Genomic DNA, 23,322 nt, shown 5'->3' on the forward strand with positions numbered 1-23,322 from the left:
CTTTCCAACGATCCTCAATGCTTCATCATCACCTAAATGAAATTCTCCAAAAATTACCTGAACATAATCTTGAAAATATTTTCTATGAGGTGTAGCATGAAATGAAGCCCCTGAGTCCACTACACATGCATCAGTGATAGTACCCAATGAAAGAATTAAGGTCTCTTGCAACATAATACCTGCTACATTTGCTTCGTGCGTATTCTCTTATTGTCCATCTCCTTTCTTTTTCTTTTGCAATAAATAGTTTTTCTTCACATGTCCTTTCTTCCCACAATGCTAACACTCCAGGTTCCCTTTGGATTTGGATCTACTTTTTCTTGACTTGTCACGATCTCTTGGGCTCTTTCCTCTCTCCTTTTATCTTCCCATGTTCTCAAAAGTCAAAGCATTACCTGATGTTTCACCTTATGCTTTTCCATCACATTTCCTTGCAAGGAAAGGACCACCAACATCATTTAAATTAAAAGTGTTTGACCAAGAAATAGAGTTATTCATAACCACGAACTAGCTACCCCATTAGCGTGTATTCATATTGAACTGATTCAAATGATCATCTATAGACCCACCTTCTGATATCTTCAGATTGATAAGAAATACCTTATTAGAAGCTGATCGTTTTTCATACAATGTATTTAGCGTGCTCATCAAGTCCTTTGTTGTCTTCTATTCTAGAATATTGAAAGCTATTGGTGCTCCCAAAGACAGTCATATCATTCCTAGTGCCTTTCTTTCAAGAACCTCCCAGTCTTTGATTGACATACTCAGAGTCTTCTTTGCGATCCCACCTAATGGCAAGAAAAGCTCCTTCTGGTATAGATAATCCTCAATCTACATCTTCCAATCCTGATAATTCTTGCCATTTACCTTCTTCATTTTTAACTTGCCATTGCTATAACTTGAACCAAGAACCTCCCTCCCAATGATTCAATAGATGTTGCTTCAAAAAATGCTCTAATACCCGTTACAATTAGGAACAAAGCAATAATGGAGCAACAATACAATGACTGGAATGAGTAAAATACACAATATAGAAAGCACACTAAATTGAAGAAAAAGAGAGACATTGATATACATGCTGCAACCAGTGTGGGCTAAAATACACAATATAGAAAGCATACTAAATTGAAGAAAAAGAGAGACATTGATCTACACGCTTCAACCAGTGTGGGCTAAATCCACAGAGAAACAGCCAGTCCTGCATTTTCCTTATTCAGCAAGTAAGAAGATATAAGATACAAGAAATATATTCACTACTCTCCTACTATGTGAGCCATACCCTTACCTTACAATTTTGACCGCACAACTCATGCACCAATTGTCATGTATTTTTGGCTTTGGGAGCATTACCCATGAACCCCCACCAAGGGGGGCCTAATAGCTATCGTCAACCCCCCTTGGAACACCCCGGCGATAGTGGAGGAGCATTGACCCCCCTACCCACCTTCGTGGAATGGGTATAAACATGCCTGGGTCCAAATCACTCGACCAAAAAACAACCAACACCTATTTCATTAATTTTGGACTTTTTTTACTGTTTTTAGATGAAGCCCAAAAATCCTTCCCAAATGAAAAGTTTACTTTCCTTCCCAAATCAAAAGTTCACTTTGTGTAGGCTTGTGTAAAAATCTTATTTTTTCAATCTATACTTTTGCACTAACATGCAAGAATTTCGTTTGAAAGAATCCTATTTTAGAAATTGTAGTTTTTCCTAAGTTATTTATTTATTTTTCCTTAAGGTGATAATATAAATCCATGAAAGGAGACTTAAATATTTAATGTAAAGAACATTGTCACTTGCAATATGCACAAATTTAAAACTTTTAATAGAAAAAAGACATGCTAGAAGACCAAGTTTTGTATTCCAAAGAATTAGAGCAATAGCTATCATATGTTTACAAGAAATGTTGCTCTTAGTTGGAGTCTTTGTATAAAATGATATATCATATGTTTACAAAATTGTTGCTCTCAAAGAGCCTTTGATACCATCTGCATTGACTCCCCATTGTCTTATCTCTTGTTGCTTGCCAGGTGCCATCTGCATTAACTACCTGTTGTGTTGCCAAGCCTTGCCCCTTGGGTGACATATATATTGTTGAGATATCGAGCTCCACTCATGATATGCTAGGGTGACTGTTGTGCATTTATGTCACCAACTTGTTAGCTGCAGATTCGGTTGGTACACCGTCCATGAATAATAGCTGAATGACAGCTATCTTTATGTACTAGATCTAGTTAGTGGCTTAGTTAGTATGCCACCTTAGTTAGCTAAGTTTGGTTTGAGACCCACATATGGGGTTCACCTATTCTTTTGTACTTAGAGTTCTTTTGGCTTTCACAACTAAGAAGAGGAAAACTATTTTTAGCCTCTACCTTTGTGTATATTCCCCCATTGTGTATGTGAGAAAGCTGCAAGTGAGACTCCTTCCTTCTCTCCCACTCTCTTCACATGGTATCAGAGCTCGATTTGTGGTAAGGAGCTCAAGAAAGCAAACCAAGTTCGCGGTGTCCTAGTAAGAGGATCAGTGTTGCTTTCCTTTTTTTTTCGAGTTTGGGGGCAAATCTCTGTAGGTAGCACAACCGAAAAGTGCAAGAGTGCATTGTCTCAGATTGGGATGCCCTTCGTGGTGTGGCGAGAGGGCAGTATATGCTACAGGACAAGGCAAAGCCCTTGGTGAAATTATTTTTTTGATTCGAGGCCATTTCGGGGCCCGTTTCAGTGGTGGAAGTTTTTCGCAGATGTGAGAAAGCTGCAAGTGAGACTCCTTCCTTCTCTCCCACTCTCTTCACATGCATTGAATCTCATTTGACAGAGGAGGTGACGACTCAGTACTACACCTAGTCTACACAATGCTTGATTGGCTTGTTGCCTACCCAATCCTACAGTGGACTTCAATACAAAGATTTTATCATGGGCATTCTTCATTTGCACTGTCTCCTTCTACTTCCTCCATGGCGAGCATCCTTAAAAATTTGTATATACTTTGCTGCGGTATTTTTATTTTTCCTTTTGTCTCATATCCCATGCGCTTCTTTGATTTCTTTGCCCTTGAATGCCAAGACATTATGATTGTCTCTGTTGAAACTTGTGAGACCAGTTCATCATTTGGGACCCAATCCTTAGTTATACAATTAGTATACAATGTGTTGTTATCCATATTCTCCTTCCTACCCTTTGGCTCATACCATACCGCTGTAAATGTTGTAGCTCTCCCTTGATCATCTCTTTGCCGGTCAACTAATTTTGCAACCCAAAACTTCGCATTCTCAAATTCATCATCGGATGGACGAACCAAAACAAAATAATCGACCTCTGTACCTACTTGTGGCATGAACTCTCTCTTATTTGGTCCACAATATGGATGTCGGAGTACTGATAATTCATTTTCAAAGACTGGAGGTGGGCGCAAATTGTTATGAACATTTGGCCAAAATAAATTGCATTCTTCCTTGACATCCTTTGAGCCATGCATTCTCTCAAGGTCCTTTATTAATGTGTGTCTTGTTAATTACAATGGTAGTGTGTTCCCTCCAAGTAGGCTTTTTGTATGATCGTTTTTGTTCCTCATGCATGTTGTTATCTGTATTTGTACACTTCCCCTCCTCACGTTTGTTTGTCACCTTGCATCCATTGGTCGTTGCATCCTTGGCCATATCAAATCAAAGTTAAATATTGAATAATCCTCTGTTGATCTCATCCTTGCTTTTAACATAATCTTAGGGCCATTCAATGCATTAAATATTCTACGAGAGTATTGAGAACCTTGAAACTCTTCCACTCCTGAGAGATCATCCCTCATTGGGATTTCTTGCATGGATTTCACAAGTCCACAAGTTTGATTGACACCAGGTTTGTCAATATGCATGAACGCATCCACACCTCAAGACATCACTATCCAAACCTTTGCCCTTATCACTGTGCAAGAATTCATCCACTCCAGATAAGGCATCGCTTCTAAAATCTTTTTGCTTCTCAGAACCAATGAACTCATCCACTCTAGATAAGATGTCACTTCTATAATTGAGTACATTGAAATCATCCACATTTGAAGTGATAGAACTTGGCACGTGGGCAAGCTTTTTAGGTCCTTTGATATTGTAGTATACCTTATCTTTTTCATTGAAAACCATGTGCCTCTTTCGAATGTTTAAAAATTTCATGCTCCATCTCATATTCTTGCCTACCTCATAGTAGGGATCACATAAAATATTGAGTTATTAACCATACCATCATCAATGACTTTTAGAATCCTCATCTATGCAAATGATCACTACTCTACTTGTTCAAATCCCAATACTTCACCTTCTGCTACATTCTTATTTGCAAATGACTTCATTTGTAAAATATCCCCTACGATAAAATCCAAAGTGGTGCACTTTGTATTCTTGATGATGTCTATTGCATAAGTCTCTGTTCCATGCTATAAATGATTTGTTGGATGTATTGTAGGGCATAACATCTCCAAACGTTTCCATATCTCCACATTTATAATTTAGCTCAACATGTGTGCTAAGAATCTTTGATATAGTAACTACCACCTTATCTTTGCTTAGTCTTTGAAAGTGGCAAGCTGAATTGGGATCATTATCATGGATTGTAGCAAATGCAGCTACTTCTCTTTTACTACATAAAATCACATCCATCCCTGGAACAAAATCTATATCCATCTCCTTTGTGAGAGTCCTTTGCAAGAAAGCTAAAGTAGCAACAATTACATAAATATTAGTCTCTCTTTAATAATCTACTTATCAATTATGATTTTTAATTAGTACTTTATTTGTTGGGGGAAGGGGGGAGTGGTGTATGATGGAAAAAGAGGAGTAGGGGAGGGCTTCAATTAAATAAAATATTTAGGAATAAAGGGGTGAATTAGGGTTTCAATTAAATAAAAAAGGGGGAGTAGTATATGATGGCAAGATATTTATTAGGGATAAAGGAGGGAGGGGGGAGTGGTATAGATGTTTAGGGATAACGGAGGGAGGGGAGAGGTCCTCATTTAAATAAAGGGGAAGGGAGGAGTGGTATAAATATTTAGGGATAAAGGGGGGAGATTAAATTAAATTAAGGGGGGGGGGGGGAGGGAGTGGTATATGATTGCAAAATATTTACAGAAAAAGGGGGGAGGGGGGAAGGGCTTCAATTAAATAAAGCGGGGAGAGGGGAGCAGAGTGGTATAAATATTTAGGGATAAAGGGGGGAGGGAGAGATTAAAATAAAATAAAGGGATGGTGGGAGGAGTAGTATATGATGGAAAAATATTTAGGGATATTCTTTGCATGGTCGATCATGCATTAAACATAATTTTTTTCTGAGCATTATGCACAACCGTCCAAAAACACACTCCTAGTTGTGTTATCCAAACAAGTATTTATTGGATGGGCATGCCACTTTGAACACATGTTAATCACACCTACATTGAGGCATGTACAAAGTATCATGCCCATTGGACATGCTTTGCATGGTCGATCATGCATTAAACACCGTTTTCCCTCGAGTGTGATGCACAACCATAAAAAAACACGCTCGTAGGTGTGTTATTCGAACAAGTACTTATCGGATGGGCATGACACTTTGCACACACGTCAATACCACTTACTATGAGGCACGTGCAAAGTATCATGTCCATCATATATTCTTTGCATGGTCGATCATGCATTACACACCATTTCCCCTAGAGTGTGATGCACAATCGTAAAAAAAACACGCTCCTAGGTGTGTTATCCGAACAAGTACTTATCGGATGGGTGCTCCACTTTGCATGCAACTCAATACAGCCTAGGTTGAGGTGCATGCAAAGTACCGTGCCCATAGGATATGCTTTGCATGGTCGATCACACATTAAACACCATTTTTTTCCCAATGTCATACACAATGGTAAAAAAACATGCTCCTAGGTTTGTTATCCCAACAAGTACTTATCAGATGGGCGCGCCACTTTACATGGGCCTCAAATCCACCTACCTTGAGAAACATGCAAAGTATCAAGCCCATAGGATATGCTTTTCTTGGACGATCATGCATTAAACACCGTTTTTTCCCTAGTATCATGCACAACCGTAAAAAAACACGCTCCTAGGTGTGTTATCCGAACAAGTACTTCTCGGATGGGCATGCCACTTTTCACAGATCTCAATACCACCTACATTGAGGCACATGCAAATTATCATGTCGATTGGATATGCTTTGCATGGTCACGCATTAAACATTGTTTCCCCCTGATGTTATGCGCAACCACAAAACATGCTCCCAGTTGTGTTATCCGAACAAGTACTTATAGGATGGGCGCATCACTTTACACAAGATGCACTCCCACCTACTTTGAGGCACATCGGATATGCTTTGCATGATCGATCATGCATTAAACAATGTTTTCTCCCGAGTGTGATGCACAACCGTCAAAAAACACGCTATTAGGTGTGTTATCTGAACAAGTACTTATTAGATTGATGTGCCACTATGCATGCAACTCAATACCACCTATGTTGAGATGCATGAAAAGTATTGTGACCATTGCATATACTTTGCATGGTGGTCGATCACACATTAAACACCGTTTTCTCCCTAGTGTTATGCACAACCGTAAAAAAACACGCTCCCAGGTGTGTTATCCGAACAAGTACTTATCCGACGGGTGCACCACTTTGCACGTGATGCAATCCCACTTGCGTTGAGGTGTGTGCAAAGTATGGTGTCCATCGTATATGCTTTGCATGGTCGATCATGCATTAAACACTGTTTTTCACCGAGTGATGCACAACCATCAAAAAACATGCTCTTAGGTGTGTTATCGAACAAGTACTTATCAGTTGGACATGCCACTTTGCACGAAACTTTAACGCCACCTAGATTGAGATATGTGAAAAGTATCATGCTCATCAGATATGCTCTGCATGGTCGATCACGCATTAAACACTGTTGTTTCCCTAGTGTCATGCACAACCATAAAAAAGCACGCTTGAGAGAGATGGGCATGGTATGCTCTGCATGGTCGATCATGCATTAAACATTGTTTTTTCCCTAGTGTCATGCACAACCATAAAAAAGCATGCTCGGGAGAGAACCACAAATCCTGGTGGTGATGGCTGCCAGAGGAGAGAGAGAGAGAGAGAGAGAGAGAGAGAGAGGGAGGGAGGGAGGGAGGGAGCGAGGGGAGAGAGAGAGAGAGAGAGAGAGAGAGAGAGAGAGAGAGAGAGAGAGAGAGAGAGAGAGAGAGAGAGAGAGAGATCTTGGTGGCCATGGCTCCAGGGATGAGGAGAGATTGAGAGAGGCATGAGAGCTCATGGCTGCTAGAGGAGGGAGAGAGAGAGAGAGAGAGAGAGAGAGAGAGAGAGAGAGAGAGATCCTAGCGGCCATGGCTGCTAGGGATGAGGAGAGATTGAGAGAGGCATGAGAGCTCATGGCCACCAAAGAGAGAGAGAGAGAGAGAGAGAGAGAGAGAGAGAGAGAGAGAGTTTAATATATTTAAATATTTTATATTATACTTTTAATATATTTTAAATTTAAATTATAAAATTATGAATTTATGGTAGTATTAGTTTAAAAATGTTAACTTTACTTTACATACTTGCTCTTCAGTTTCTCACATGCAGCTTTAGCCTCTACATCAAAACCCCTTCTTTTGCATATTTAAGCCTCTTAAACCCCAACACATTAAAATGAACATAGAAAAAGAAATTATTTATTGCTTTTCTTCGCTTTGACAATTGGCTTAGCATAGATTAGATTGAGTTAGCAAACAGTATCAAAAAATACCTTGGCACCTATCCAAGAGGCAGTAGTTTAGTTGCAGGCGAGTGCATGCACATATGCTCACGTCACAAAATCTTGTAATGGCCTTGATTTTTCAGAATATTATTAGTATTTGAATATTACATTCATTTACGTTGTGTTGTTATAAGCACATTTTCTTGACATGCTAAAAGTCTAATAATACGTGTTGCAAAGGACTAGTTTTTCCAATGTAATGATTCTCAAGCTAGGATGGAGGTTTTGTTTCTAGCACAATAGTAGAGGGGATAAGGGATGGTGACATTTTTTGAGATAATTTTTCAAAAGTACTCAATTAGCTATACTAAAAGGTATAAATTAAAGTAATGTAAGCAATAGTGTTAGTGTTAATGAAGGGCTAGATGCTCTTTATGGGGCCTATTTTAAGTGTATGGCTTCATCATTTATTGCTCCTTCCCACTTACCTCCCTATTGCCCCCTTAACTCTCCCCTCAGCCCTCCCTTCCTTCTCAGTACCTCCTCTCTCCTCTCAGCCCCTCCCCCTCCCCTCTCCCTCCCTCCCTTGCATCCCTCCCCTTCATGGGCTATTTCATGGGCTACTGTTGCCCCCCCATGAGCTGCTCCTCCCACCCCGCAGGCCTTCTTGCCCCCCCCCCCCAAGATGGTTTCTTTCTTCAACAGAGAGTTGAAATTGTGGGGAGACAAGATCACTGCATGATCTGTAGGACCTATGGGATCTTTGCTAGGGATTGCCCTAGAAAGAAGAAGAGGCCTAAAAATCCTTCTGGTGTAGTTCCTCCTTGACCTCACAACGTGCTCCACCACATGACAGAGTACTGGTACAGATCCACTATGACAAGGTGTTGGTACATCTCCACAACAGAGTGCTCCTCTAGCATTAACCTTACACTTTACAGCACCTATGGCACCTATTGTCCTTTGATGGACTTCAGTCTAATTCCAACCTCCATGACCGACAGATTAGATGACTGCTATTTTGCAGGATACTCCCTTGGAGACATTGGACGTTCTCATCCTGGTTGATGGTCCCATTCAGGCCTTTGCTCTTGTTCATGCTAGGAAATCCTTCATTACTTCTTCATTAGTTCCAGTGCCTATCGCTCAGGATGTTGCCCAGACTCCAGTCCCCCCAGTGGTACCTGAGGTTTCCCCCTGCTTACCTCATGAACTTGCTCCATATGTTTCCCTAACTGCAGCTCCCTCACTTGCCCCTATTGTAGATCTTTATGGTCAGGGTTCCTACAAGCAGGCTCATCCTTTGTTTGCATTTTCCCTCACAGATAAAGGGAAAGGGGTGATAGCTATAGTCTCTCCAATTTCTATTGCAAGCATCTTATGTACCCCTATGTCATGCCTGAACTTCTGGAACTCCTTTTCAGCCTTAGTAGATCTAGCGGATCTTTCGGATGACGATTTTGATTCCATGCCCTCTACCTTCGATGACATAGTAATTGGCATTCCTTTTGATCCCAAGTTGATTCCCTCTTCAGGTGTATGAGTTCTTTCACTTGTGAATTTTCCTGCACTTGCTTCTCTCCCTCGCTCCTCGAGCAGGAGGTCTTCCCCCATTGAGGGGTTTGTTTCCACCACTAGGTCGGGTAAGGCATTCCATGCTACTTCCTCCCATCAATAAGGATTGTTAATTGGAACATATAGGGCCTCGGTGGTATACCTCATCTCACTGCCGTAGGCAACTTATCCATACTTAGCTCCATCCAGGTGTTCCAGGGGGCTCCATTGACATTCTTTTCCTTCAGGAGATCAAGCTAGATGCCAGAGATTGTTCTAAGTCAAGTAGATGATTGCTTTCAGCTTACACGTTTTGGTCACCTGTCTTTGGTATTAGGGGAGGGACATGCATTTAGTTTCAGATTCTGTTCTCCCCCTAGTGTTTTGTCATGGTATCATTATCCGCTCTAGAGCTCAGTGGATCATTCTTTTGATTGGGGTACATAAGGTTGGATTTATCAACCTTTACACCCCTAACAACTGAGGGGACCATGTCCTTCTATGGGTCATAGGGGGTGACTTCAACATGGTGGATTTGCCTTCTGATAACAAAGGGGATAGAGAAGGAGGTATACATTCCTTGGAGAGAGCAGCTTGGGATGCATTCTTATTTTAGTTCACGGCAAAGATGTTTGGTCGGATGATGCTTTTCACAATCCGTACTAGTCTCTCCAGTTTTCATGGTCAAATAGGAGACCTCAGATGCCCATTTATGCACTCATTGATAGATTTAATGTTGATGATCGGGCTTTGGATAGACATGGTTTGACATGCATTGCTCCTGGGGTTTCTCCTTCACATACCACTTTCTAGTAGTGTTGATGATTTTTGAGCCTCATAAGAGAGGTCATTGTACCTAGAAGACTGTTTTAGTAATTTTGGGACAATTCCAGGTCCCAATGTTATAGAAAATTCGCTATTACTTTCATGCCATGATCGAGCTTGGGTTTGAGCATGGCCTATATTTTTCAAGTGTTCCATGCTTGAACTTAAGTACTAGCACTAGCGTATATTTTTAACAGGATATAGAGAGTGGGAGAGAGCGAGGAGATAGAGGGGAGAGAGATGTCCCAAAATTACTAAAACAGTCTCAAGAATTGTCCCAAAATTACTAAAACAGTATCAAACTTTAGTCCGAGCACTAGTGTATATTTTCCAATAAAGAGGATATAGAGAGAGGGAGAGAGATGATCAAATTCATCCCGAAATCAAGGAATTGTCCCAAAATTACTAAAACAATCTTACTAGTCTCAGAATTCCGAGTGCCTTGTATGCAAAGGAGGACCTCACCAAGGCAATTTTATAAAAAAGGGCTTCTCATAGGGTGCAGTGTCCTCCCCCTTCACATGTGGTAACATCCCTATCTAAGACTAGCAACTTCTATCATTCGGTTGCTAATACCAAAAAACAAGAGATTCTTAGATAGTAACTTGGTCTTCACCGTTAGTTGATAGGTCTTCAGAGGGAAGAGTAGAAATGGCCTATAGATGCTTGGATTAAGGAGCGCCTTATAGTAGCAATGGCTCTTCAATAGACATTGATAGATTAAGAGCAGAGCATGCCTTTCATGCACAAGAGTCCTTTTGGACTCAGATGGGTGGTAGAGTCAATAAGCACTTTTTCTTTGCTCATGGCCCAAGACATAGTAGGGAGGGTGTCACTCAGCTTATTGACTCAAACGGGGTTTTGTAGACTGATCCAAATGTTGTCATACACATAGCCACCAATTTTTATGCCTCACTTCTTATCCTAACATGCCGGTTAGAGATGATGTCAGGATATGGATATGGTAGCACATTCCATAATTGGTGAATCAACACATGAGGATCTCAGTAGATGCACCTTTCATCAATATGGAATTTAGGACTGCTTTGCTTGCTCATCACAAGGGCAAGTGCCCAGGTTCAGATGGGCTTTCCCCATCGTTCTTCAATATCCATTGGGATACGATTGGGGATCATATTACCTCATCCTTGCAGGGTGTTTGGCACTTTGGTAATATGTTTGGATCACTTACATTGAGATCTCATCCATCTCATTCCAAAAGGGAGTTGTAGAAATTTGGTGTTATAATGGAGACCTATCACTCTCTGGGGCACTTTGTATAAAATTCTTGCAAAAGCAATTAGCTTACAATTGCACCCCTATCTCTCGAGCCTCATCCATGACACGCAGTTGGGCTATGTGCATGGAAAGAACATTTTTTATTATATTTTCTCTTTTTGGGAAGCTTCTGATTGGGCTGCGCAAAGTGGACAAAAATTAAGCATTCGACTCTTGGATTTCGAGAAAGCCTATGACAAAGTGGATTGGGCTATGCAAAGTGGATAGAAATTAGCCATTCTACTCTTGGATTTCGAGAAAGCCTATGACAGAGTGGATTGGGATTTCCTAGAGGGCACCCTTCATCATTTTGTATTCTCAAATGCATGGATTAGAGGGGTCTCCTCTTTGTACAGATCAGCCCACAATGAAGTATTTATCAGAGGATTTAGGGACAAAGATTTCAAATTTCTAGATTAATGCGTCAGGGATGCCCTCTCGCCCCTTTACTTTTTCTCTTTGTCGCTGAAGCTATGAGCATTTTTCTCAGATCACAAGCTGACATTTTTGGGTTGAAGGCTCCCCTGAGACATAATGAGGAATTTATAGCCTATGAGTTGGCAAATAACACTGTTATTTTCTGGATGCCACTCGGCATAGGCTCACTTCTTTCAAGACAACCTTGGATTTGTTTTGTGCGTGAGCTAGTGCACACATTAATTGGAACAAATCCAATGGCTATTGGATCAGTGATGAGGACACTCTTGATTGGGGGCTGATTTTGGTTTTACTTAGATTCAGACGGGGGTTCCCATCAGATATCTAGGATGACATGTCGGTATGGGTACTCTCTTCTTCATAGTATTTTGCTCCAATGTAGGAGGAACCTCCTCTTTTGGACTTTAGCCAAACTAGACCTGGCTCCCAAGGTGGTAGTTGGTTTTGCTAGCAATGGCATGTTATGTTTACTCTTCTTGGTGCAGCTCTAAGGATTGCATCAATCAGCTCAAGAAACCTATTATGAATTTCTTGTGAAATGGGCTAGATGGCACCATATTGTGGCCAAAGTGACTTGGGAGACATTGATCCTTCCCACAAAAGAATGAGGACAAGAGCCTTGGAAGGATTTCTTTATTCCAAGCATACAGGCATGTACTCCTTCTTCAGGTGGAGACTGGATGGGTACCACCAAATGGATTTTTACATCAGCCCCCCTCAAATCTCCTTTCTCTCCCCTTATGGTAGCCATTCTAAAAGCTTGGAGCATCTTTAGAAATGCTTTTCGGAGAATTTCCCCAGCTTCTCTAGAAGAGATGATAGGCATCCGGTCATGTGGAATGACATCATACTTGATGAGAATGGCTGAGACCGCTAGGTCAGTCACATTATATGCAATGGTTGAGATGGGAGAGAGGCCCTGTTCCTTTATAGGATCCTGGAAAGCTTCCAAAGGAGAATAAATTGCAAGTAGTAAGTCATCGCAGAGGAAGTGCAAGAAGGATTCAATAGATTGATGTAGCCATTCCAATGGATTAGATTAAGAAGAATAATATGATTATTTCTTGTTCTACTTGATGGGAGCCTTTCCACTTGGGCATTCCTCTTCAGGTTATTGCTTTGCCACCGCTAACAAGGATGCCTTAGTTTTTTATGTCGAGATGGGCATTACGAAAAAAGGGAGCTCATTTTGGGGCCTTTTAGCCAAGAAAGAAAATAGCCCTCCACCAATCAAAGGAGGGCCAACGTAACGTTGAAAATTTTAGAAAAAGGAAAACAAAAGAAATGCGGTCGAGTTTGCATTCAATGAGGATACTTGAGCTACTTTATTATCTCTGACGCATGGTGGGGAATTTGGTATTTTGACATCACCAACACGTCTGGAGTGGACCAAAACCCCCGAAAAGGATTTTGAAACGCCAAAAACGGGCCTCCGGAGGCCCGAAAAAGGCCAAATAGGCCTAGAAAGCAACCTGTACAAACGAAAGCGATTTGACAGGCTGGACCGAGTCTAGCCTGTCAAATCGCTTTCATTTCAAATCACTTTCATTTGTACGGGTTGCTTTTCGGTGGACCGAGAGGCCCGAAAAGGAACCTGTACAAATGAAAGCGATTTGACAGGTTGGACAGGTTTGGACCGAGTCCAACCTGTCAAATCGCTTTCATTTGTACGAGTTGCTTTCTGGGCCTTTTCCGGGCCTTTGAGGGCCCGTTTTCAGCATTTCAAAAGTCTTTCCGGGGGTTTTGGCCCGCTCTGGACATGCCATTAATGTCAGAAATACCAAAATTTCACCGTACATCAGTGGGGTTATGTCATATTATTTTGTTTTAGAGAAAAGAAAAATCAAGAAATCGTGAATTTCTCTCAGGGCCCCAAAATGAGCTCCCTTTTTTCCTAATGGGCTGTCTAGATCTTCAGATGATGTTCTTTTGGGGATTGCTTTCTAGCCTATTAGGATCATTGGCTTTTTAGAGTATGGCTCGAATTCTCAGTGGTACCGAGACCTTGACCCACTTGTTTGAGCTTTGGGTTAATGGAGATTATGGCTCTATGGTGGGGCCTCAATAAAATATTTACAATGAGACACAGGAGAGTGGGAATGAATTGATGAAGGGCATCTAGAGAAGAACCTCCCCTTATTTTCTTACAAGTAATGCCATATGATTTCAAATCAGTTTGTAGAGACTAGAGATCTTCCAGGGCTCCTCGTTGGGGGAATTCGATATTTCTGTTGATTTGCAGAGAGATTTTTGGAGGAGACTGGAAATCCCAGATGAATAGAAAGACCACTATATTCTTTTAGCTTTCTATTCATGGTGGGTTGTATCTAACTTGTGGAGATCCAGGTTTGGGGTGGATTGTACTTGTCCTTGTTGCCACTCTGTAGTGGAATCAGTTCAACATTGCTATGGGATTGCAAACAGGTGAGGATCATTTGGAAGGGGATTGCTAGGATTTTCAAAACCTTTTCCCCTTACCCCTTCTTCATGACCTGGGGTTTAGTTGCTTGGCTTTCCCTTTCAGGCTCTAGATATTTTATGAGAGGCATGACTCTTCTTTGGCTTTCTCAGTTTGATGACACTTGGTAGAGTCATGCCCTCTGGATGATGTACTAGCCCTACCTTTCAGAGCGGTACAAGAGTGGTACATGCTTTGGTGGATTCCTCTTGGGAGATTCTGCCAAGCATTTCAGCATGGGAGATCTGGTTGGCTAGATGCACAGAGGCTCTAGACCACTCTTAGGTCCACCTCTCCCATGCTTTGGCCACAAATAGTGTACATACATTGATGCCCACTTGGATGAGCATGCAAGGATTTTCCAAAATGGCCTCCACTAGGAGAGCTACGTTCCTTAAGGAATGGAGAGGCTCCCCTTTCTTCTCGGAGTCCCTCTAGGGGGTTGTGGTGGCATTTTCAAACTCACCCTTACCTCATTTTGAGGGGGAGTTTTTTGGCATTTTATTTCATGTTATGCATGTTGTTGAGCTTGCTCTAGTGGGAAGTCTTTTTCATGGAAAAAATTGTATGGCACGGGGTGTTTATTGTATGACAAGCAGCTCTACCATTGCATTTCCTCCACCTCCCAACTCTAGATATTAGGCCGTGCGTTCCCTTTCCCCGTTACCCTTAATTGTAATGGATAATAGATCTAATGGTTTTGCAAGAAAAAGGGGAAAAGGGGCTTGCTTATTTTGGAAGTCACTTTGACTCGGGCATTTGCATTTTAATATAAATGATGAAGGCGATTCCCTCTCTATGTTTACTTTGTCGTGGACGCAAACTACAGCTTTCCTCGGAGTTGTCGCATCCATCTCTCTCCAACACTCTTCCTTCCTATCCGCTGCAATTCATCACCACAACCTATAATCGGTTTCTCCTTAGCCCGCTCTTCGCAAACTCAGCTTGTTCACCAGCTATCTTGCCTATCGGTCGTGGCTATCCCTCCCTACATATTGTACGATTTCAGATCCAAGCCATGAGTTTCTTTACGAGGCACAAGAGTAAAGCGATCCACGAGGCGAGTCATCACATTCGTGGCTATCATACTTCCAATTATGTTTCACAGATCACGGATTCACACACTTTGGATTATCTAGCTGGGTGACCTTGGCAATGATTCTCTGCAGGCAATTGGAGTGAGCTTAGAGCAGAGACTTCAGATGCAAATCGAGAACCTGACCGAGCAAGTGGAAAACCTTACGGACCAGGTATCATCAATTAGATTCAAATTTGCGAAGATGGCTGAGTAAAACTTACAGCTACCCAGAGGGAGAGAGGTGTGTTTCATAAACCGTGATTATCAGGTGCGTCACTTAAAGGAAGAGTTAGATAAACAGACGAGGCTCAAGGTTGCATTCAAGGTACAGGCTGGGAAACTAGGAGACCACCTCAGAATCTGCCTTCAAGCACTAGAAGAGAAGGAAATAGAAGAGCTTCGCGTGCAAGAACCCGCTCGCGGTTCCAGGGACTGCCAAGACTCAGGTGAAGAGCAGGAGAACGGCAAGAACCAGCGGTTGCGGTTGCTGGTAGACCGAGGTCACGAGAATGGGTGGTACATTTCTGAAACAGAGGTAGGCATCGTATGTTGCATCAAGAAAGCGTGTCCTAAGATTAATCGTCGCGACACTGTTCTGATCAAGAGCAAGATGGTATGATGTCTAGATTGAGCTGCGGGAAGTGCTAGGTTCTGGGGCTACTTCGGATACATACAGAGCGATGTGGCATGGATTGGAAGTCGCAGTGAAGTGCATCCGTCCGAATTTCTTCGAGGACGAAGAGGTAAATACATAAACTGGTGGAGGATCTACTTGGTACTACTCTAGACAAACGCAGCCACCTCGCACGTCACGCCGTCCTTGATTTGTTTACACGTATGCAAGACTCGTGGTGTCTGATACATATGCGGGCTCGTTGAATTTGAGATACAGAAAGCTCTGGATGCCTTCTGCCAGGAGGTAGAGCTACTATCCAAACTTCGACATCCAAATGTGGTACAGTTTTTAGGGGCCTGCTTGCAACCGCCAAACCGAGCTTGGATCGTGATGGAGTGCCTCTCTTTTGGGACAGTAACGGAGTGGCTGCACGGCGACAAAAAACGCTCGTTGACGAGAACAATACCTCTCCCTCCACTTTGCCAGCGCCTTCGAATCGCTACGGGGATTGCAGAGGGCATGCAGGTGAGGCGATGATCTGCTACTCATCTTCTCGGAGCAACAATTCTGGTGTTTTGTCGCGCCCAAATGATCGTACTTACTTCACGCCACCACCGCCGCGAATTAGCTGACTAGGGGCTGAGTTTGGTTGCCGCTGCTGCCGCTGCTGCTGCAGTATTTGCATCAACGGCACCCAAAGGTGCTTCACCGCGATCTCAAGCCCAGCAACGTCTTCTTGGATCAACACGAGCGTGTACGATTAGCCGACTTCGGGTTCGCCAGATTCCTGGACGAGGGGCGAGCGGCTCTCACCGGCGAAACGGGTACGTATAAAGTGAACGGCTGTGAGTGTGCCCTTCTCAGAGAACCTAGAGGGCTGTATGTGATGCATGGCTGTTCAATTTTTTTTGGTTATATGACATTTTTTAGATGGTGTTTTCTTTTTTTTCCCGGAGAAAAAGATCAGCCTTTTATTAAAATAGATAAATACAGAGAAAGTGACGATGACCTCTCTATGAAGGGTGGGTAAAGATCAAAATTGGCTTAGGTTCACCTTACAATTGCAGCTATTTGGTTGTGAGCCGGAAGATTGCCAGAATATCTTAAAGTGATTGGCAACATTATCCATAATTTCTTGTAGAGTGAGATCTCCAAGATCTTCTTTGTTGAAAGATTACCCTCTTGCGCCTCTTCCACACACGTGCAATCACCGTTGCTCTGAATAATTGCCACACTGTGTACTCCACATCACTCATTGTGCTTTTGTCACCTAGCAGGGCAGTCTTCGCTGCTGAATGTACACCGAATGATCAGCTAGCCATTTGCAAACTTTTTTCTATAGACCAATGCATTGCCAAACAATCCCCGAAAGCATGCATACGAGTTTCCTTTCTTGTTAAGCAAAAGAGAGCAGATCGGATGCCATTTGGCCAGTCTGTCTGTGACATAGCTTAGCAACAATCAACCTTCATAATAGTAAGTTCAGTCTCGAGGAGGAGGTTGCCCTCCAAACTCTATTTAATCTCATTTGCCAGATTATCGGGCTATATCTCGGTGCTTGCTTCTGCCAGCGTTAAATATAGGTTTTAGAAAAGACCCAATTAGTGGCGGGTATCTTCACATCTCTCTTGCCAGTGGCGTTCCAGTGGGAAGAACAAATCCTCTAAAATCATTGGCTGGCCTTAGAGAAGATGATGTCGGCTAGTCTTCCTTCAGCGAATTTAGGAGCATCTCAATGACTGTTCCTTCTCTTTGAGAGAGCAGCAAAATGTGCGATAGGAAGCCCGATGAATGCCATCGTTTTCCTTCCAGATCCCATATGTTCTTGAAGGTGACAATTCCTTTGAGACATAGCTTCTTCACTACCCGGGGAAACCTACTGATAAAGGGGAGGCCATCCCTTAGTGCCCAGTCTGAGAGCCATAGCGACCTATCTAATGCCGCATCACTGTAAAGACATCTGAGTCCCTTCCAAAGGCATCCTTGAAACTTGACCTTCCAGATTTGCTCTAGTTTTTGACAATAGTTCACATTGTTTGATCTTCGTCTGATAAATAGAGAGTAGTACATCTTGCCAGGGGCTAGGAATCTCTTGGGGGGAGTTTAGAACAATCCACGCTCGTGCTAAAATATCCCACGGTTGATTGCTATGAACACGATAGAACCATTTAGTGCATAACCCATCACTTTTTTTAAACATTTTTTCTAGACCCAAGCCGCCTTCCAATTTCGGGGTATTAGAAAGATCCCAGGGTAATGCATGCCAGCTATCTTTCCATAGGAAATCCCTAACAACTTTGTCAATTTGTCCCAAAGCTTTGGCTGAGAAGGGAAAGACGGACATCACATAGACTGGCAGTAACGAAAAGCGTGCTTAGCTATCACAAGTCTTCCAGCAAAGGACAATTTCTTGTTCTCCCATTTGGAAAATTTGTTAGCAACCAATCAAATCTATTGTTTAGGGAGATCCCTATTCCAACTGGGCAACCTAGACACCTAATGATTTGACCTAGCTTGATCCATTTGAACTGAAAGCAGTTCACCCAGGTTGGGGGAGCTTCCGAACCATTGAGGAAAAGTGATGTGGTCTTAGAGGAGTAAATTTTCGAGTCTGAGACTCCTGCAAATTGTCAATACTTTCCTGTGTGCCTAGTAAAAGGCTTGTATTGTCATCTGCGAAGAATTGAGAGCATAAGGTCGATCCATCGGGGAGTGGGAGTCCCTTGATCAACCCAAGATATTGAAGATGATCAATTTGACGAAGTAGGGGCTTTGTTGCTATTGCGAAGAGCAGTGATGCCAGAGGGCACCCCTGTGGCATAGATCTCTATAGCTTGAAGCTCCTATAATAGTATCCATTCACAGAAATTCTTGCGAAAACATTCGAAAAGAGAGCTCTCATCATCCTGCAAAAACCCTCGCCAAAGCCCATTTTCTGCATAGTTTTGATTACAAAATCCTAGCTTAGCCTGTCATAAGCCTTTTCCAAGTCAAGTTTCAACATGATGAACTTATGATTCATTGTGATGCATGATCTATTGAGAGGAGAAAATTTAGAATTGTCATGGATATGTTTGCCATGAACTAAGCCGTATTGCCATGGATGTATGATTTTTTCGAGAGTAAACTTTATCTAGTTCGCCATTGTTTTGGCCATAATTTATCTTATACGTGCAATTCAGCGTAGTTAGTGGTCTCTACTAGCTTGGAAGGAGTCTGTTAGGTGCCTTTGGAATGAATTTGATTATGCCAGTGTTCATACTAGGAGGAAGGCATCCTGCCAGATAGCAAGAGCAGTCTGATCCGTCCCGTAAATAGGCCAAAAGTGATGGAAGAATTCTATGGGAAAGCCAACCTGTCCCGGGGCTTTCTTCTTGGGCATTCCCATTACTATGAATTTAATCTCTCCCTCAGAGAAGGGGCACTGGATGAGGAGGGCTTTATGAGGGAGAACACTCTAGTGCACAGTGGAGAGGAAGGAGTCAATGTGTTCCTTGTAGTTCTCCGACATTTTCGGTTCGGTGCCAGCCAGTTTGGCAAAGTGATTTGTAAAAGTATATGCAATAGCTCTGTTTCCATATACCTAGTTACTTGTCTCATCAAGGATGAGCGGTATCGACTCTCCGAGTCTCTTATCCCTAACAGCTTTGAAGAAAAAATCCAAAGGCTTATCACATTTATCCATCCATCTTAGGCCAGATTGAAATCTTGTTGCTGCGACCTTACTGTGTTCCATTGCTCTGAGAAAGGTCTTTGTGGTCTTCAGAAGTGAGGCGAGCACTGAGCCTTTGGGGTCTTCTTGAATTGCATGAAGAAGGCAGGTCCTGGTCTCAGTTGCCAATGCTTCATTTTTCCTTATTCCTTGAGCTCTGGTTCTTCCAAACTCCTTTGCAATTCTAGTGACGCATGCCATGCAGGCCTCCCATCTTTGAACAGGATCCTTGTGGAGGCAAGCTCCTTTGAGCCACCCTCTTGCACTACGCAATCAAATTCAGAGTAACCTAGAAAGTTGTTATTGAACTAAAAGGGTATAGGGCCCCTGTTCGCACGTGATAAGGCAGCCAGATCGACATGCATGAGCAAAGGAATATGATCAGAGGCTACATAATCTTGATGTAGATTACCTTGCACCGTCATTTTGATCCACCAAGCTCCTTCAGTGAGGTAGCTCCTATCAAGTCTAGCAGATCTTTAGGAGGTATCACCATGACGGTTGTGCCAAGTTAGGCCACTGCGAAGTTGTCCCATGCATCTCTTTCATGCGCAAACATCTCTGTTCTCGGGTGGGATCGATTATCGATGTCGATGACGTCGTTTCAATCGCCCATGCAGAAGGCTTTCCTGCCCGAGTCTTTGTCTTCAACTTTCTCAGAGATCTGCCCTTTGGACAGATAGATTCGGGGCATAAACTGAACCACGCTAAAGAGAGAGGCATTAAAGGATAGTTCCAGGAGAATGAACTCCCCTTTCTCGTCGTTGAAGTTAGAGACTATGTCCAGTTCGAGATGAACTAGAAGAGCTGTACCACCTTTGCCATTAGTGGGGCAGTTACTGACTAGCTAGTATCTACTCACCTGCAGTCCTTCTAAGTTGTCCTTCCCGGTTTTCAATTCGTATAAGGCTAGGATATGCGGTTTATGCATCTTCTTACATCCTAATGATTCTTCTTACTACTGCTTGTTTCCACCTCGAGCATGCACCCCGAACATTCCACATCATGATGACCATTTTTTGCCGCTTTCTCCTCTCATTCATTTGCATCATCAGAATCTTGGTCCATCTCATCTGCCCCGACGGGACAAAGATGTTAGTGAAGGGGTAGCCTTTTGGAATGTTCCACGTTAGCTGATGTCTTCTACATGGGCGCCACATCATCTTGTTGTTTGTCTTATCTCGTTTGCTTGTTTGCCCGGTGGCACCGCTGTGCTCCGGTAGGTCCTGTGAGCTTTTTCGTTGCTCACCGTGTTTCATTTCATTAGCTGTTTTCTTCTCTACTGGCACAACTCTTGCCTGCGCTTGAGCAACCTGCTTTTTTACTTTGGGTTTAGCTTTCCCGGATTTAGGGATATCACTACTGGGCTCGTCATGCCATCCTTTGGCATCGCAGTTTCATTGGGGGAACCTTTCTCCTCCAGTTGTTTTGTCGGACAATCCCTCGCAAAATGCCCGCTTGTTCTGCCCTAGTAGCACGCGTCAAGGAAAGTTCCGAATCGTACATCGGTGAAGAGGGACCAACCATTCTACATGACCATCTCAAGACCGTCAGGAGAATGAATACCTTAGGTGACGATTTCTTCGCCTCAGTCGGGGTGATGTAGAGCAGTCTGCCAAGTAGAGCTAAGATGTTCCCAATTTCATGATGTAGCAGTTTGTGGAGGTTCAGGTATTGCACCCAAACTGGGCATTCATGCTGAAGGACTTCCTCCGCAGAGAAAGCAGCACTACATGGAAAAGCATATACCAAGTTTCCTTTGTATCCAACAACGCTCGATACCAACCAGTCATGATCTGTTGAACATTTAACCAATTCCTGGAAGAAACCCCTGTCAATGAGCCTACAATCAAACAACTCGCACTTGGCCTGATAGGTGCTTCTAAACCACCTTGCGAATTCGTCTTCTATCGGAATCTGACCCCTAAAATGCATGTAGAAGCCACAATCGTGAACTCTGTTGTATTCTCTGCAGAGATCTTTCGGTTGAATGTCCATTGCGACACAAACCACCCTCTTATTCGCTCCGTCCGCCGCTTGAAAAGATTCACGCTTTTTGAGGTTGATCTTTCGTAGATCATTCTCCAGCCACGCAATGTCTAGTGGACTGAGGTTTGACACCAGGTTCTTAACTGCATCGGCATTAAGTGTCGGGAATCTGTGACATCTCCACATTCTTACCACATCGTTAGCTATTCTTAGCGCTTTCCTATCCTGGAGACCTCATCAGGCTGTGAGCCATGCGCCCTTCGTTTGTCGGCAGGCATTCCGGCAAAACAGCTCCAATCCGGAAGCCCTGCACACCCTCCATCTCACAAGGTAATCTGTCTGTTCACAGACTCGTTGCCCAACACTTTTTTTTTTTCATAAGTGCGTGGGACCCACTTTTACGGGTTTTTCCCCCAACATGTAAATACATTTTTGTAAATTCACCTTAAATTTTTGGACAGTCACATTATTCGATCAGGTTATGCAGAAACAAGGTCCAAATCTCTCGAGTTTGTTAGGATGCCTTAGTTGCCTACATTACTCTAGTGTCTCTAAGTGAATTTTTATAGTATACCTTTCACTAGTGTTTGTGGTATGGGTATGTGGTTGTGATTTTTTTTCACAAAATTAAGGATGTATAGAAAATGGAAACAAATATGTAGCTCTTAAATCCAATACATCCATTGCATTGTGGGAGATCGTGTAGGGACATATGTGTACATGGCGCCAGAAGTGGTACGGCATGAGCCTTACGATGAAAAGTGTGATGTCTTCAGGCAAGTTTCATCATTCAACACTTTCCTAGTATTTGTTAACGTATATTCTTCTTCTACTTATAGCTTTGGAGAATTATTATAGGCTCTCACTATTGGGTCATGGGTTTTTGTCATGACAAGGGGTATTTAAGTGTATTATAAGGGATTCCATTTCCCCTTCCTAGTATCGGCGGGTTTTGCGCTCCTCACATCCCTTAATCCTTCTCACTTTTCTCCTCTCCCTTATATGCATTCAGTTCCATTTATTGTTAGATTTTATTTGACCTTTTACTTAAGCTACTTATCTTCTACTTCTTGCAGCTTTGGAGTGTTATTATGCCAACTCATTAGTGGCCTTCCTCCATATATTGACACAAACCTCACCCCTCCTGAGGTAAGCCCTACGTTCCCATCAACTCATGCCTTCCCTTGTTGTATTTCCCTCTTGCATTATTACAACATGACTTATGCCTCCACAGATTGCCTTCGGAGTGGCTGAAGGGACCTTGCGCCCTACTCTTCCATGTATAATTAGCAATAAGCCTTCTTTTGACAAGGTGCTAATTGGTTTGGTGGAATCGTCATGCGATCATCAACCCACGAAGCGTCCCTCCTTCGTAGAGATCACCATTCTTCTAAAGACCCTTGTAAACCAGCTAAGTTAGTATAGTGCAATATGAAGATAAGTTGTTATCACTCAAGTTTGTATCCCATTTTGAAAGGGTTGTAAAGAGTTTTCAAGGCAATGTATTGCATAAAATTCAATAAATGTGTCATTACCACATGACTTTACATCAACTTACAAATCTTCTAGTCCTACTATAATATGATTGCAAATTCATGAGTATGAAATGTAGCTTTGTGTAGAACATTGTTTTAATATTTCTTTATTTCTTTATGGTAGAAGATCAATA

General features: G+C 42.5%; 1 protein-coding gene across 1 annotated transcript; it reads left to right on the forward strand.

The window, feature by feature from the left end:
* The first annotated feature begins 15,093 nt into the window (after window positions 1-15,093).
* Window positions 15,094-23,172, forward strand: LOC147898892 (serine/threonine-protein kinase STY46-like). The gene is made up of 9 exons (XM_087379696.1): window positions 15,094-15,318; window positions 15,428-15,508; window positions 15,605-15,871; window positions 15,963-16,079; window positions 16,229-16,477; window positions 16,629-16,776; window positions 22,360-22,429; window positions 22,730-22,802; window positions 22,888-23,172. The coding sequence occupies exons 1-9, from the start codon at window positions 15,277-15,279 to the stop codon at window positions 23,071-23,073; spliced, it is 1,233 nt and encodes a 410-aa protein (XP_087235822.1). The 5' UTR covers window positions 15,094-15,276; the 3' UTR covers window positions 23,074-23,172.
* The last annotated feature ends 150 nt before the right edge of the window (window positions 23,173-23,322 follow it).

Source organism: Dipteris shenzhenensis, chromosome 9 (assembly GCF_047967505.1).
Source record: "Dipteris shenzhenensis isolate YYH24624 ecotype China chromosome 9, Dip_SZ_1.0, whole genome shotgun sequence".
Taxonomy (NCBI): domain Eukaryota; kingdom Viridiplantae; phylum Streptophyta; class Polypodiopsida; order Gleicheniales; family Dipteridaceae; genus Dipteris; species Dipteris shenzhenensis.